This window comes from Coccinella septempunctata, chromosome 6 (genome assembly GCF_907165205.1).
Source record: "Coccinella septempunctata chromosome 6, icCocSept1.1, whole genome shotgun sequence".
In the NCBI taxonomy this organism is placed as follows: domain Eukaryota; kingdom Metazoa; phylum Arthropoda; class Insecta; order Coleoptera; family Coccinellidae; genus Coccinella; species Coccinella septempunctata.
This window is the reverse complement of record NC_058194.1, coordinates 33,977,092-33,992,217: the sequence shown is the minus strand read 5'-3', so window position 1 is coordinate 33,992,217 and position 15,126 is coordinate 33,977,092. Positions and strand designations below refer to the sequence as shown.

The 15,126-nt window shown below is 40.7% G+C and overlaps 2 protein-coding genes across 4 annotated transcripts in view; one reads left to right on the top strand and one right to left on the bottom strand.

Moving 5' to 3' along the window:
* LOC123314775 (syntaxin-binding protein 5) overlaps positions 1 to 15,126 on the top strand; it is an 88,951-nt gene that overhangs the window by 47,196 nt on the left and 26,629 nt on the right. For all 3 annotated transcript variants that reach the window (XM_044900120.1, XM_044900119.1, XM_044900118.1), the window contains exon 2: positions 14,508 to 14,605. In XM_044900120.1, the coding sequence (XP_044756055.1) occupies positions 14,508 to 14,605 (98 nt within the window). The remainder of the gene's footprint in view (positions 1 to 14,507; positions 14,606 to 15,126) is intronic.
* LOC123314781 lies at positions 3,829 to 5,065 on the bottom strand. The gene is made up of 2 exons (XM_044900127.1): positions 4,970 to 5,065; positions 3,829 to 4,885 (listed from the first exon to the last, which is right to left on the bottom strand). The coding sequence occupies exon 2, from the start codon at positions 4,852 to 4,854 to the stop codon at positions 3,847 to 3,849; it is 1,008 nt and encodes a 335-aa protein (XP_044756062.1). The 5' UTR covers positions 4,855 to 4,885; positions 4,970 to 5,065; the 3' UTR covers positions 3,829 to 3,846.

Genomic DNA, 15,126 nt, shown 5'->3' with positions numbered 1-15,126 from the left:
AAAAGTTAACTGTTCTATCAACCGATCCAACTTCTCGCCACCCGAGAAGTAACAGATTTAATTCGCAACCGCAAACCATATTCGACCGTTATTTTTCGAAAACTGGCCGGTTGATACTGTACGTATTGGTCGAGATGAAATTTTAATGTTATCCCTAACTTTCCAGAGACGAACTTATTTGCCGGAGGCTGAGAGATGATGAAAGAATAAATCGAGTTTCGTGAAATTCAGTCTTGTCGAAATCGCTAGTCGTATACAGGATGTTCGCCGGGTTTCCGGAAGTTGATGCGATCCATTCGGTGATTCCTATTCGATGGACGGATTTAGCGTCGAACCTTTTAAAAGGATTAAACTTGGAGGATCAACGTCCGCAGAAAAAAAACAAATCCTCCCTAAATCCTCTCTAGCATCCGATGTTATCTCAACGAGAGCAAGGTAATCCACCATTAGAAATGCAGGGCAGATTTCAAACCTTCATGAGTCGTTCATTGCTTCATCTTTCGAGAAATATTGTCGAACAAGAACTTCATTCATGGCCTACCTTCAGAAATAACATAGGGTTATATTTATAGTATCTTTTTTATAATATCCATCAAGATTACTGGATAAATAGAAGAGATACGGAAATACAGATTCTGGGTTCAACAAATCCCCGAATTTTTCTCGCCTTAATGCCCGAACAAATTGGAGAGTTAACGAGATATAAACAGCTTTTGATCTAATATTCAGCTAATTCCGCCTCTGCATCTAGCGCCTCACGTGATGATCAAACCATCACAAACGCGAGAGTGGGTTGGTTCGATGAAACCACTTCAAAGGATGCTGTGTTACCTTAACGAGCATTGCACAGATGAGCAAATATTATGGGGAATTCATATATGAAGACGATTGCTTGCTTCGATCATGTTCTGAAGTGTATATTCAAGGTAAATCGACTCATAACTGAGTAGGGCATATTTCGAAAGCTTCTCTATATCAGAAGTGAGTATTCTTGAGGATTACTCTAATTGGAAATGGATAATCGAATCACTCGTGAATATTAGGCAATAAACTACATGCACAATCTTGGGGAAATTGTGGATGGATGTTGAATTGTGAGGATAACCATATTTCACGAATAGAGAGGCTAAAAACACTTCTTTTCGTGCTATAAGTCGAATTGGTGCTACCCACCCCTGTGTATCTTCGAAAGTAACCTCAATTTTGTCAGACTAACGTTGAGAAAGGTCTACGGGTTGTTTATTATGTGCATTTGTTGAAAATCTCGATCATCTTGAGTTTTTTCTGTTATTTCCGATTTGATCCCAGATCAAGATTGTTCAGTTGGTCTGGTTGTTCGTTTGGTTTCTTTCGGGGCCTGCTAGACGCAGAGGTTTGGACATTTTTCGAACCCTGTTAATCCACCCTTTGTTCTGGAATGTAAATATAACTTTTTGAGTTCCCCAAAGGCATCCGTTGTATGGCGTGCTTCTATTCGTGTAATGGGGCTTTTTTAGCTCCGACCCTTCAGTCCTTGACCTACCGACGACCGTCGAATCCGCGGTACAAAAGACCTAATGACCCTCTTCTTGGTCTGTGCTGCAGAGTACGTCCCTAAGGACGGGAGCAACAGATTTGCGACGGCAGTATCGATTTTGAATTAAGAAACGGGCTTTTTTCGGACGGTTTGAATCGAGCTGGTCCTCGATAATGCCTCCGAAAATGTATGGCCCTCACGTCCATTCACGCTGAAATTGGAGTTTTCTATATAAGGGTGCTTTCGCGTGCTGACTGGAAGGGATCTTTGGGGTTTTTTTATTATACCGAGAAGGGTTTTAGCGGTTGGGTTTTCGATATTAATCAACTAGCAGAATGAATTTTCTTTATTATTCACCTATTTCTTTACTTTACTCAGCTTTACTTACCTCTTTTTTAGTGTACTCAACTTTAATCTACTCTTCCTTTACTTCACCGCCGACCTCGTTTTAAATTTTATGAAAAAACTCGACCATAGCTGGACTTAGTGATGATATTTCAAGTTCAATTGACTTTTAGAGCTTGTAAATTCTCTGGGTTGAGGTCAGTGCATTAAATCTACCAATCGAAGGTAGATTTACTTCTTCATCTGGTTAGAAACTGCTTGTAAATTTCTCGCAATTCAGTTTAGGAAAGAGATGATAGTCGGATGGAGCCAAATCTAGTGAATAAGGGGGATATTCTAGTAATTCAAATCCTAAATCACGAATTTTTTGAATGGCAACATGAGATTTGTTTGCAGGGGCGTTGTCCTGCAAAAACAAAACACCTTTGGATAGCTTTCCGCGTCTTTTCTCTTTAATTTTTTCCCGTAGAGTGGTCAGTAATGTCGAATAGTAATCTCCGGTTATTGTTCTACCCTTATCCAAAAAATCAATCATGATTACTCCATGACCATCCTAAAAAACTGAAGAAAGAACTTTTCCAGCAGATTTTTGGACACGAAACTTCTTAGGTCTTGGAGAACCAGAGTATCGCCAACCCATCGATTGTTGCTTTGTTTCTGGATCTTAGAAATGTACCCAAGTCTCGTCCATAGTAACAATTCGGTTTGAGAAGTCTACTTCGTTTTCAAATCGAACGCTATGCTTCTACCCTTGCACGCTTTTGGTCAATATTCAGACATTTGGGGATCCATTTTGCAGCAATTTTTCTCATGTCCAAGTTGACGTGAACTATATGTTGAACGCTTTCTTATGAAATATTCAGTACTTCAGATATCCGTTTTAGCCCAATTCGACGGTCTGATGAAATCATGCCATGAACTGCATCGATATTTTCGGGGACTGACACAGAAACTGGCTTTCCCGATCGGTCGTCATCTTCAATGGAAAATTTACCTCTTTTGAAACTTTCAGTCCAATTTTTCATGGTCGCATACGAAGGACATTTATCACCAAGGGTATCAAGCATATCTTGGTAAATCTGCTTACCTCTTAACCCTTTTAAATACAGATACTTGATGATGACTCTTCACTTCAATTTTTCGAATTTCATAATTTCATCAATGGACATCTTCTTTATTTTGATTTATTGCATAACTCCAAATGTCTGGAATAAATTAAACATTCGTACGCCCTTCGCCAGTATCACCGTCGTCGATACAAAGAGAATGACGTCGAAATTTTTCATCTTTCCCGCGTTGAATGCCTAATCGTAGAAATTAATTCCGAACGCACTCTCGCACAACAACAACAACAACAACAACGTATAGCCGACTCGTCCTGATATTTTTCGAAGTCCCATTAATCCCGTACATAATGGCTTCAGCCCCCCGCTAATTAAACAACATAAATTCGACTTAATGAGGGCGATGCGCGAGCTCTAAATGCGTCGTTTTGCGTAGAATGCAAATCGCATAATGGGACAGGCTCAAGAGTGGATTTCTATGGATCGACACCCAACAAGGATCAACAGAGGATCTGTGAGTCAAAAACATGCACCAAAATTCCTAAGCTCGAGGGTATTTACGTGAATATGATGCTACAACATTGATCTAACATCAACACAAGTTGCCTGACTCGGGTTTATCAGGCGGATTTTGTCCCAGTCGATGGCGTCACCTCGCGAACAGAAAACAAACTTCGTCTGTCGGTCACAACAATAATAGTAGTATCATGTCGGTTCGCAAACACTTTGCGACTAATTAACGTCTGTACTCTAGTCTGCTTTTCTTTACTCCACTTAACTCTATTACCATAATTTGTTCCATTTCACATTGCTTCCCTTTTCCTTTTGTAGTTTGAAGCTTTTTTCGGAAACTCCCCTTCCAATAGTCACTTTTTTAAAAGATCAGTGGCAAGAAAAATCGAACACAACAATAGACATAATTTATTCGAGACATAGACAATCTTGATCTTGAAAAACCTCCAACAGGACGGAATTGACGGCTTCCAGATGACCGTTGTTGCAACCTTGGGCGTGTATGACAGCCCTCTTGAAATTCTTCTGTTTCGGCCTCAAGTGCCTCAGTTTCTCGTGACGGTCGTCGAAGTTTCCCCCCGAGTAGCACCTCTTCAGGAAATCGTAGTAGAACGGATAGCGCCTGATGAGGTTCGCGGCCGCCCTGTAGAACTCGCATTCTAAAATCAGGGATTCCACCTTGCTGGGAGAGAAATCCGTGTTTTGGGCGATCGTGGTAGCCGTTTGAGTTTCCGCATTTTCGAGGAATTGTTTGATTTCCACGCATCCCGAACCCTTCGGACGTTTCACCGTGTACGGGTTCAGATCGCGGATCACCCTGACCCTTTTGAAGACGCCCTGTAGAGTCATCATCTGTCTGGCTAGTTTTTTCAGGTTTTCCGAGGATTCTGCGTGTTTATCGAACGGTAAGATTTCTTCTCGGAATGTTGAGATGGACATGTTGGCTTTGTTGGATATAGCGAATGCTGGCACGTTATGTGTCGTCAATAAGGGTTTTTTATCCTCGGTATTGGTGTCTTTAGACTTCATATAATCCTTTCTACTTGGTATTTCAACAATCCTAGCTGGAATTACCGATAAAACGGGTTTTGGTGGTAGGTATTTGTATCTGAACGTGGAAACGACCAACTTGGGTCTCTTGGGGCTCGGAGGTATCTGCATGGAAAAATTCCAAGAGTCCATCTTTCTGCGGGGACCGACGTGGCTGTCGTTCAGAAACGTCTGGATGGAAAGCGGCGATTTTCCCACGAAAATTTCGCTCTCCACCGGGAAAGAATGGAGGCTCATCCCTTTGTCGTTCAGGGTGGATGAGGAGACCTCGTTCACGTTGGAATCCTTGGTGTTTTCCTCCCTTATTCCTTCGTCGCTGCTCGAGGAGGAGGGCGCTAGTTGGTCGTAGGAAAATCCGTCCGGCATTCTTTGTCACGTCGAATTTTCATTGGATTTTCTGGAAACGGAGAGAGATGTTGATTTTGCGATGGAAAACTATGGTCTACATGCGAAGAGAAAGTTCTTGGATGAATATATTTACCATTTTGAATTTTGACTTATTTTCTGGATAATTTTTCATTGAAAAGTGGACATTTTTAGTTTTAACGTGTTTGTACAACCACAATGTCATCTGTCAATCAATATTAATCTATCATAGATTCGATAAAACTCTTATTTTCTTATACCGTGAAACATTTTCGATATTTTCTTTGGACGTATCGAATAAAAAATCTAAATGAACAAATGGAATCTCTCCGTTTGGTTATTTAGGACCCTTCGACCTAACACGAGCTCGTGAGCGGGGTTTTTTTTCCCGAGTGGCGATGGTTCATTTTTGCAAACGACGAGACGGAATATTCGCGATGATTTTTCCAACAGAGGGGGATTTCCACCCGCTGAAAACCGAGCCCCAAATTGAATTTACAGCAAAATTCAATTTGCTACAGCGATGAGCACACGTCCAAATGAAGGAATAATAGATACAAAACAAAGGCCCCCCTAATCGAATATCCTCTCGCGGTTGTCAATCCAATTACACTTTTTTTTTTTGGATGTTACATCTCGGTCCGTAATATCCCGGAGGCAAAAATGGAACATTCGGATGTTTTGAGGTTCTCGAAACGATGGATCATTTCTAACACCTTGCAGAAATAAATACATATTTTTTGATTCACCAGAATGAAAACCTCTATTAGTGGCTCTTTTAATAGAAGTCAAGTTATTGTTAATTGCTTGAACGTAGTTCTTTCTGCTTGCTCTTTCATATTTATCGATTTTGAGATGCGAGTGGCCAATATTTAATATCCTGGAAGCTGTGATGAATTTCGTGCAAGAAATCAAATTGAAAATAATGATAGTATGGAAGGATTTTCATTTGTAAGATGTAGATTGAAAGTGGGATGTTTATATAAGATTCTTTCATCTGTTTCTTGGTGTAGTGTAATCTACACTGCACTTTGAATCAGCTAATTTTCAGTGTGGTTGAGCAAACGAATAAAAAAAATCACTGAAGTTAGGTTGTTATGCTCAAAGACCAAAAATTTTGCTTTAATCTATGGTTACGTTTCTCAGAAGAGTTGTTACTCTTCCATCCTCTTGTAAAGTGATGAACTTATCGACAATTTTGAATTTAATCGTATCCATTTTGAAGTAGATTACTGTGACGTCCGTAACATTAACATCAAAGTTTAAATGTCACACCGCAGCACACAAATATTACACCTCATTTTGACTAGGTGTAGATAAACTACGCCTTCTCTACACTGGTGTGATCCAATCAGCAAACGAGTACTAAAATCGAGTGTAAATTACACCTAGTGTAGAAAAGTGCTACACTTTCTATGCAAACGAAAGGATCTATAGAATGTATTAGAATACCAGCTCCTTCACCATTTTGCAACCTAGACTAACTCTCAAAATGCGCTCAAAACGGAGTTAAAACTGTAGTTCCTTCATAATAAGAGGAAGACAATAGACCTTGGAATGATCCTTAAGGACACCTAGTGTAGAGAAGTGCTACACAAGGACCTATAGACGGTATTAGAACACCAGATCCTTCGCCAATTTGCAACCTAGATTAACTGTGAAAAGGATGTGCTCAACGCAGAGTGAAGACTGTAGTTCATACATAATAAGAGGAAGACAATAGGCCCTGGGATAATCCTTAAGGATACTGCAAGCACCATTACTCATTTCGCGAATCGAATTACTGGTTTCTCGAGAGAATGAAGTGAAAGAATGACGGTATTCAATATCGCCTCGCCTCAATTTTTTTATTTCAGCATACTGTAGCTTACGTACGTCGCGACGCACAATATAAAGTCGAACGGTTGACTGGAGGAATTTAATATAGGAGACATCCTCTTTGTCCTACGATAAATCTTCTTCCGTTTTCAGCCCGTCTGTCTGTTAAACGTTTATATCTCGCGTAATAACCAGTCCGTCCGGATTTTACCGTGAGAGGTACGCGCACCGACCGCCCTCTCGATATTTTATGACCCGACGCACCTTTTCGCTGAAACGCTTTCGATGTAAATAAAACCGAACACCTGGAGTCTTCCGGCAGCTACCCTTGTACGTGATGCGGTCCCAGAGCGACATCCTGCCGAACGGATCATTTATTCAGCGTTTCCGCAAACTCGGTTTGATGCATTCCGGAAGCCGGAAAATTGAAACATAGAGATCGGTACACGAGGTTCAACCCGTGACGAGGAATTTGGGAGCGGATCTCCAGAGAGTATCATCGTTCGCTGGCTGGAAACTACATGATGATACGTTGAGGTTTTATTTTTGCTAGAGGGGTTCAAGCAGCTTCTTTCTCCAGGTGGCAGGGAGTTTCGAAGTCTGGATGCCCTAGATATGGAATGGCGGTCGTATCGAGCCGTTCTAGATGTCCGAAGCTCGGCTATGTACCCTTGCGATCTACCTCTATTGAATTATTTTCAGAATCGATAGGTATCCTTTCAATCTACGACGATATATTGAAAAATTCTTAGCCTACTATAGATCCAAACAAAATTTCAATGTCGAAATATTTTATTACTCAACATATTCTCCTCTTAATTGGATACATTTATTACAGTGGACCTGCCACGTCTCTAGACCTTTCAAAAAAAATGTTTATTCTTGCTCTGCGAACCAGACCTCCACAGCTTTCATTACCTCCTCGTTGGAAGAAAATTTACGACCTTTTATACTTTTCTTCAGTTGAGGAGAGAGATGCTAGTCGGATGGAGCCAAATCTGGTGAATAAGGGGGATGTTCCAGTTATTCAAACCCTGAATCACGAATTTTTTGCATGGCAACATGAGATTTGTGTGCAGAGGCGTTGTCCTGCAAAAACAAAACACCCTTGGATAGCTTTCCGCGTCTTTTTTCTTTAATTTTTTCCCGTAGAGTGGTCAATAATGTCGAATAGTTATCTCCGGTTATTGTTCTACCCTTATCCAAAAAATCAATCATGATTACTCCATGGCAATTTCAAAAAACTGAAGCAAGAACTTTTCCAGCAGATTTTTGGACACGAAACTTCTTAGGTCTTGGAGAACCAGAGTGTCGCTATTCCATCGATTGTTGTTTTGTTTCTGGATCGTAGAAATGCACCCAAGTCTCATTCATAGTAAAAATTCGGTTTGAAAAGCCTGCATCGTTTTCAAATTGAGCACAGATTGAACGCGATGCTTCTACCCTTTCACGCTTTTGGTCAACATTCAAACATTTGGGGATTCATTTTGCAGCAATTTCAGATCTTGGAGAACCAGAGTGTCGCCATTCCATCGATTGTTGCTTTGTTTCTGGATCGTAGAAAATTACGAATATTTCATGTGGAAGATGATAAAACCTTTCGGGTATGGCTAGCTCAACTCGAGTGACACACAACCTCACCCTTGCCAAATGGGCCAAGTTTATTCGGCGAAAACGTCAGGAATCAGCTTCGCTTGCATCTGATCCAAAAGGGACTGCGTGGGGCCACGTCATTGAGACATTATGCGCCTCCTCGTTATCATGGGGAGTCTCAGACGTAGCTGCCCGAGTTATTGGACAAACAGAGTCCCATTATGCCGCGACAACACGCTATAATGCGGGATCTTCCCCCCCTCAAACGCCCCTTTGTTCTCGGCCAAGGAAGGGATGAACGCGAATATCGGTAAGACGTCTTTTGGAAGTTCGTTGATTCCTCTTCTTAAAGGGTCCCCCGGTGCAACGTAGGGACGAATTTGGTAGGTATTTAGGGAGTTATGAAATGGACGAAGATCGCAAGATGAAAGTGAGATCTCCAAATAGATGTTTGGAGGAACCAAAGCCTTCCAACCTCTCGCTTTGAATCTTTTACGGTTTTGGCGAAGTGTTTCACAGATCCGAAAGATTTTTTTGGGGTCATACATCCATGGGAATCTGGGCCAAGGTATTTCGATGAGGAAAAAGGTTTACGTACCTGAATTCAGCGTAAATACCAACAAACGTCTAGTTCGAAATGTCCCCATTCGAATTTCGCGGAATATCTCGGAAAGAGCCACGACAATAGAGTGCCTCCTCAATTGTGTTCGCTTCAAACCTCCTCGGTAATTTCCACGGCTCTCGTTACGTTCGTGCATCGACAATGTAAACAGAGTTCTGCGAAACAAAGCGGCGTTTCGGATGAAAGTCTGCTACGCCGTTATCAATAACGACAACAACAACAACAACAACAAAACATTTTGAGCGACATGAACATTGTGTACGGAACAACTTGTTCCACGTCGATACTCCCGAGATGCATTAAAGTTTCGAACTGTTTGAATTTTATTGAAAGGCGAATTTATAGGCGGTGTTCCTTGGGGGGAATAAGAAAGAGACAAAGGTTCATTCGCGAGATGGTGAGGGTAGCTATTGTAACTTTCGTTCGCCAAATCTAAATGGAAAGATTGACTCGACTGAACTACTAAAAGACCTCATTTTCTTGTTGAGAATAATGAAAGATTATGAAATATCGAGCATTTTAACGAAAAACTGTTGCTTTTTCAATGTAATCAACGAAGTCGTTCCATTTTGATTTGACATCTCATATTTCAAAAGAGGTGCATATTTGACGCCATGAAATATTAATGTTTCCTTTTGTAAACACCCTGTAGGACCTGATGAGTAAAGAAAGGCTCAATAATGATGAAAATCACATAAATTCCCTCTATTTTTTCATAATTCTATCGTATTGTTATTAAACAGTGAAGAGTTGACGTCTAGAATGGATACTTCAAACCTCGATGGATATGTTTGTCTTCTAGCGACAGCCCTGCGTATGTCGTACTGATAGTGTGAATAATTGCTATCATAAGACACACGCGGCTATCGCTTCAGGGCACTGGCTACGCCATTCGATCGACCAAGAATCCAGAAACGGCCTCTGGCCAATTTTGGAAGACCGGCGCATTCACCAATTTGCAACCACCCTCTTGCGTCGTCAAAAATTGAACGTGGGGGCTCCGGGAGCCTTTAAACGTATTTTATGAGTTTTACGATTCACGTCCGGCGATAAGGGGTGAAAAACAGGAGGGCCCCGAGGTGAGAAAACCGCCGAGCTTCCTCTCGAATTATCAGCGCGCCGGTATAAAACGTGGAATTTATATGTACGACTGAAAAAGGTTAAACTAATCCATAAAAGGATCGCGTCAGTCCGATATCCTGCCAGCTAGACTCCGTTGAATTTCACGCCCGAAACGAAAAGAAAACTTTTTATGACCGTTCGTTAATGCGAACCTTTTACGGTCTGTAAACAACTGGTAAAAGGACGACGTAAATGGGTTTGCCGCTGGAAATGTTGACAGATCGCTCCTGTCCTATTCGAGAGGAGAATTTTCCACGAGTTTACCGGACGGAGGCTATATTTTTTTCGAATCTGGACGAGTTTGAATTGACTAAACTATACAATCCAGCAGTTTGTGAAATGGCTCATTGACCCACAAGTTTGAATCAAAGATATCAGATTAGGAAGATTAGGGGGAGACAATTCTGAACTCCAGTGAACATAATCAGCTAGCTATCACACCACCCTAGTTCTAGAGGCCAGAAAATTAACAATTTCCTGTGAGTTTTCAAGGATGGTTATCGGACTCCTTACACACATCTCTGCCTTCTCTCGTGGCGGCATAATTTATAACCTAAACTTTATGTTGTTGCTGCTCCGTTTATCTTGTCACTTTCACCACAGGTCCAGATAAGCTATCCGCGAATCTCTTCATATTTGCGATCCGAAGAGAACATCCAAGTCTATATGAATAAGCGTAGGGAGAGAGAGAGAGCCAACTGCAGGCTCCAGCTGCTGTTGCTGTCTAGATCCTTTGCGGGATAAGAAACCATTAAGTATTTAATCCTGAGAGTGGAATCAAGTCGGCCGTGGCTGACGTAGGTAGAGCAAGGTTGTTATCAGATCGGAAATGATGGAGTCTGTGGTATGAGGTGGCTGGACTTTTGAAATTGGATTAGGGATGATTGACGGTACCTTGGCTGTCGAACTGTTTATGGAAAATGCAGACCAGAAGAGATGTTTTCTGATAAGGTCAGATGGTGCAAAAATTCTACAATCTTTCCCTCGTATTTTCCACGTAAAAAAATAGGTCGAATGAAGACTGGTAATGAATCATTTCCAAACATACCTTCTCATCGGTTTGAAATACTTTTTAAACTCACCAGAAGCACCACAATCGTTATTGGATATTTTCATTGTCCAATAGCTACTCAGTTCTCTGCAGAAGAAAAAATTTCTCGGATTTTCCACTTCAGAACTTAATGAAACGACCGCTTACATAATGTAGCAGTGAATTTTGTCACCGGCGCATCCGGTATTTTGCAACTTGTGTCTGAATGACAAACTTCATATAGACCCTTCATCAAGATATATCATCTAGTCGGTTTGAGAGCTCTGTGATTAATATGTAGACGTAATGCTTAGCTTTTACCTCCGGGAAGTTTCAGATTGAATTGATGATGGCATAAACTTAAGCTGGCAATGAAGGAAAGCATTTCATCACCTTAAACATCCATCTGAAGGATATCTTCACTGTTCCTCATTTCTAGATGTTTCTACTGACGGAAAAACCAATCTTTATGGTTCGAAAACTTTTTTCATTCATAAAGTCCTAACTGTAAACTTGACTGAAAGTTACGATGAGCAAATGGTGCATAGAAATACTCATTTACCGTGTCTACAACTTGAATACTTCCCTAAAAAAAATGTTGGAAGAGTAGTCTTTATTTGGCAGCCTCATTATGACAGAAAAGTCAAAATACGATGACGTATGTCATCTGTCAGTGATCAAAACTGACAATCGAACGGTCTCGACGTTCTGAATCGTCCCTGACCACTGTCAATTAAAAGGTCTCATAATTCCAGACGCGAAAGAAGCGCAGAAGGGCAGATAAGCCGTCCTTGAAACAAAGTGTGTATCCCCCATCAGGAACTTCCGGGTCTCGCTGGAAATCACGTGAACGACCCGGATCACGTGTTCGTCCTTGGAGGCACGGGGCGAAAATCGACAATTCGTTCCGTAAATAACAGTTTCCGGTCAATATTTGAGCCAATCTCGAGACTCGTTTATTTTTCATCGTTCGATTATCGTTACCTATTATTTACTGTGGGATTTTTCCTGATTGTCGGTTTTTCGTCTGAGGAACAACGGTCCAGGTCGCGAGGGTAGTTTTTCCGATGGGAAATCGATTGACCCGGTTCTGTGAGGCTGGAAGTCAACAAGTTGAGGGATGCTCTGAGACGCATATACGAGGATATATTGAAAAATTCTTAGCCTACTATAGAACCAAACAATTTCAATGTCAATATTTTATTTCTCAACATTTTCTTCTCTTAATTGGATACATTTATTACAGCGAACCTGCAACGTCTTTAGACCTTTCAAAAAAATGTTTCTTCTTTTTCTGCAAACCAGACCTCCACAGCCTTTAATACCTCCTCGTTGGAAGAAAATTCACGACCATTTAAACTTTTTTTCAGTTGAGGAAAGAGATGATAGTCGGATGGAGCCATATCTGGTGAATGAGGGAGGTGTTCTAGTAATTCAAACACCAAATCACGAATTTTTTGCATGGCAACATGAGATTTGTGTGCAGGGGCGTTGGCCTGCAAAAACTAAACACCTTTGCATAGCTTTCCTCGTCTTTTCTCTTTAATTTTTTCCCATAGAGTGGTCAGTAATGTCGAATAGTAATCTTCGGTTATTGTTCTACCCTTATCCAAAAAATCAATCATGATTACTCCATGGCAATTCCAAGCAAGAACTTTTCCAACAAATTTTTGGACACGAGTGTTGCCATTCCATCGATTGTTGCTTTGTTTCTGGATCGTAGAAATGTACCCAAGTCTCATCCATAGTAACAATTTGGTTTAAGAAGTCTACATCGTTTTCAAATCGAGCACAGATCGAACGTGATGCTTCTACCCTTTCACACTTCTTTCAACATTCAAACATTTAAGGATCCATTTTGTAGCAATTTTTCTCGTGTCCAAATTGATGTGAACTATATGTTGAACGCGTTCGTATGAAATATTCAGTGCTTCAGATATCCTTTTTAGCCCAATTCGACGGTCTGATAAAATCATGTCATGAACTGCATCGATATTTGCGGGGACTGACACAGAAACTAGCCTTACCGATCGGTCATCATCTTCAATGCAAAATTTACCTCTTTTGAAGCTTGCAGTCCAATTTTTCACGGTCGCATACGAAGGACATTGATCACCAAGGGTATTAAGCATATCTTCGTGAATCTGCTTACCTCTTAACCCTTTTAAATACAGGTACTTGATGATGGCTCGATACTCCAATTTTTCGATTTTCACAATTTCGGTGGACATCTTATTTCTTTCAATTTATTGCGTAACTCTGGTTCACTTTTTTGATCTCAAACTTCACATTTGACATTTCTAATGAGTTATTGTTCGTTGCTATGGTAACGCAATATTTTTTTATGGGTGGGACTGGTCTAGAATAACTAGATATCAATACATCCTCGTATATATTTCTTATTAAATACAGTTGTAATTTATTGATGGAGTTCTTTGGTTTTATACCATTGTGTTTTTCTTCATCTGACACAGCGACGTTTATTTGGAATTATTCTCTTTCTAAACCATAATTTTTTGCAACGATGGGAGTGTTTCCAGAAAAACTTTCGCGTAACTTTTTTGGGCGATCAAGGATTAAAATTTTTCCTTCACCAGACTGAAAATAACCTCTTTAATTGCCATTCCCCGAAGGAGAGGCATAAAGCTGTATGAAATTCTGATACGAAAATCCGGGCATAAGGATCCCGAAACTTGGTTGTGAGAAGAATCGAAAAGAATCCGGGGGATGTAATTGAACACCGGTTCGTTTCCCAGAACGGGCCGGGATGTTGATACAACTTGTACATTTTTTTTTTCTCGTTCCAGGGCGAAAAACGAAACGCACGAAATCCGGAACTTTTCAATCTACGTCGTTTCGGAGAAGAGGCTCGACTTTTGTTCGCTTTTTAATGTATTCATGGCCTCGCAATTTGATGTTTAATTAAGAAGGTCTATAGCGGGCCCGGTCACCTTAATAAAAACGCTTCGTTTTCCTCATTTATATTCCACGGGGAACGTTTTCGGGAAATCTTCTTTCTGCGTAATGTTTTAGATTGATAAACAGCAGGCCGAAAACGCCTTTGATGGGATATGATGAAAGATTTAATAGCGCTCCAAGATTGGAAGTATTTCGATCTTTCATTAACGCCCTAGGTTGAGAGGGGCTACATAACTATAGTTGTGGCACTTGTCAGGCATCAGATGCATTGTACGTCTTTTTTCTTGTGTGCAAAGTTTCGTAAATATCGTCCTTGAAGATATACACCACATTCCACGCTCCATCCCAAGCCTGTATATACGTGTGATACTGTATATACGTGTCATACAGAACAAGAAAGAACTACTTCGAAACTAATTTTGAAAATTATCCACAAAACACGTAATAAGTTCATCTTGTACAAGCCGAATCTAAGTAAAAGGATGAAATAAACTAAAGACCACGGTTACAAGGTTTTTATTTGATCTAATGATGTTTTTTTTCTTTCAGACGTTCCGGCATGGCTTTCCATTTCAACCAACATCGATGGCCTTCGATCCTGTCCAAAAACTGCTAGCTATAGGGTCAAAATGTGGATCTCTGAGAATGTATCCTTTTTATCGAGAATCCCGCAAGACTAATTGTCTAAAACTGTCTCAAATACGGTATTTTTTTCCGTCTATAGGTTTGAATTCCAATAAAATGCGTAAAGAAGAGTTGCAGGTAAGAAGGTTGAAAATAGATCTTTATTGAAAGTACCAGAACACGAATCTTGGACACTAATCGGGGATTTCATAGCTTGGAAAGTATTTATGATGTAAATACCAAGCATTGAATTTCAAAATCTTGCATTTTCGCCGTGAATCATTGAAGAGTCCGAGTCGGAGTAATAGAAGAAACGGATAAATGGGGGACGCGGAAAATCTGCATTTTCCGCTAGCTGCGACTCCCCGGAGGAATAAAAATCCCTTTATAACCGGATCCCCGGATAAATCCCGGAATTTATGACGTCCGACTCCAGGTAGATACGGAGTTATATCCTAGGGTAAACTTGCGTTTTGTTGACGGCGAACCGGAGTCATTATTGCCGCCTCTGGCAGGAACGGAGTTTTTCGCGAGATAGTACCAG

Excerpts from the sequence above, each read along its gene's own strand:
- LOC123314781 (XM_044900127.1), bottom strand. The coding sequence starts at position 4,854 with ATGCCGGACGGATTTTCCTACGACCAACTAGCGCCCTCCTCCTCGAGC.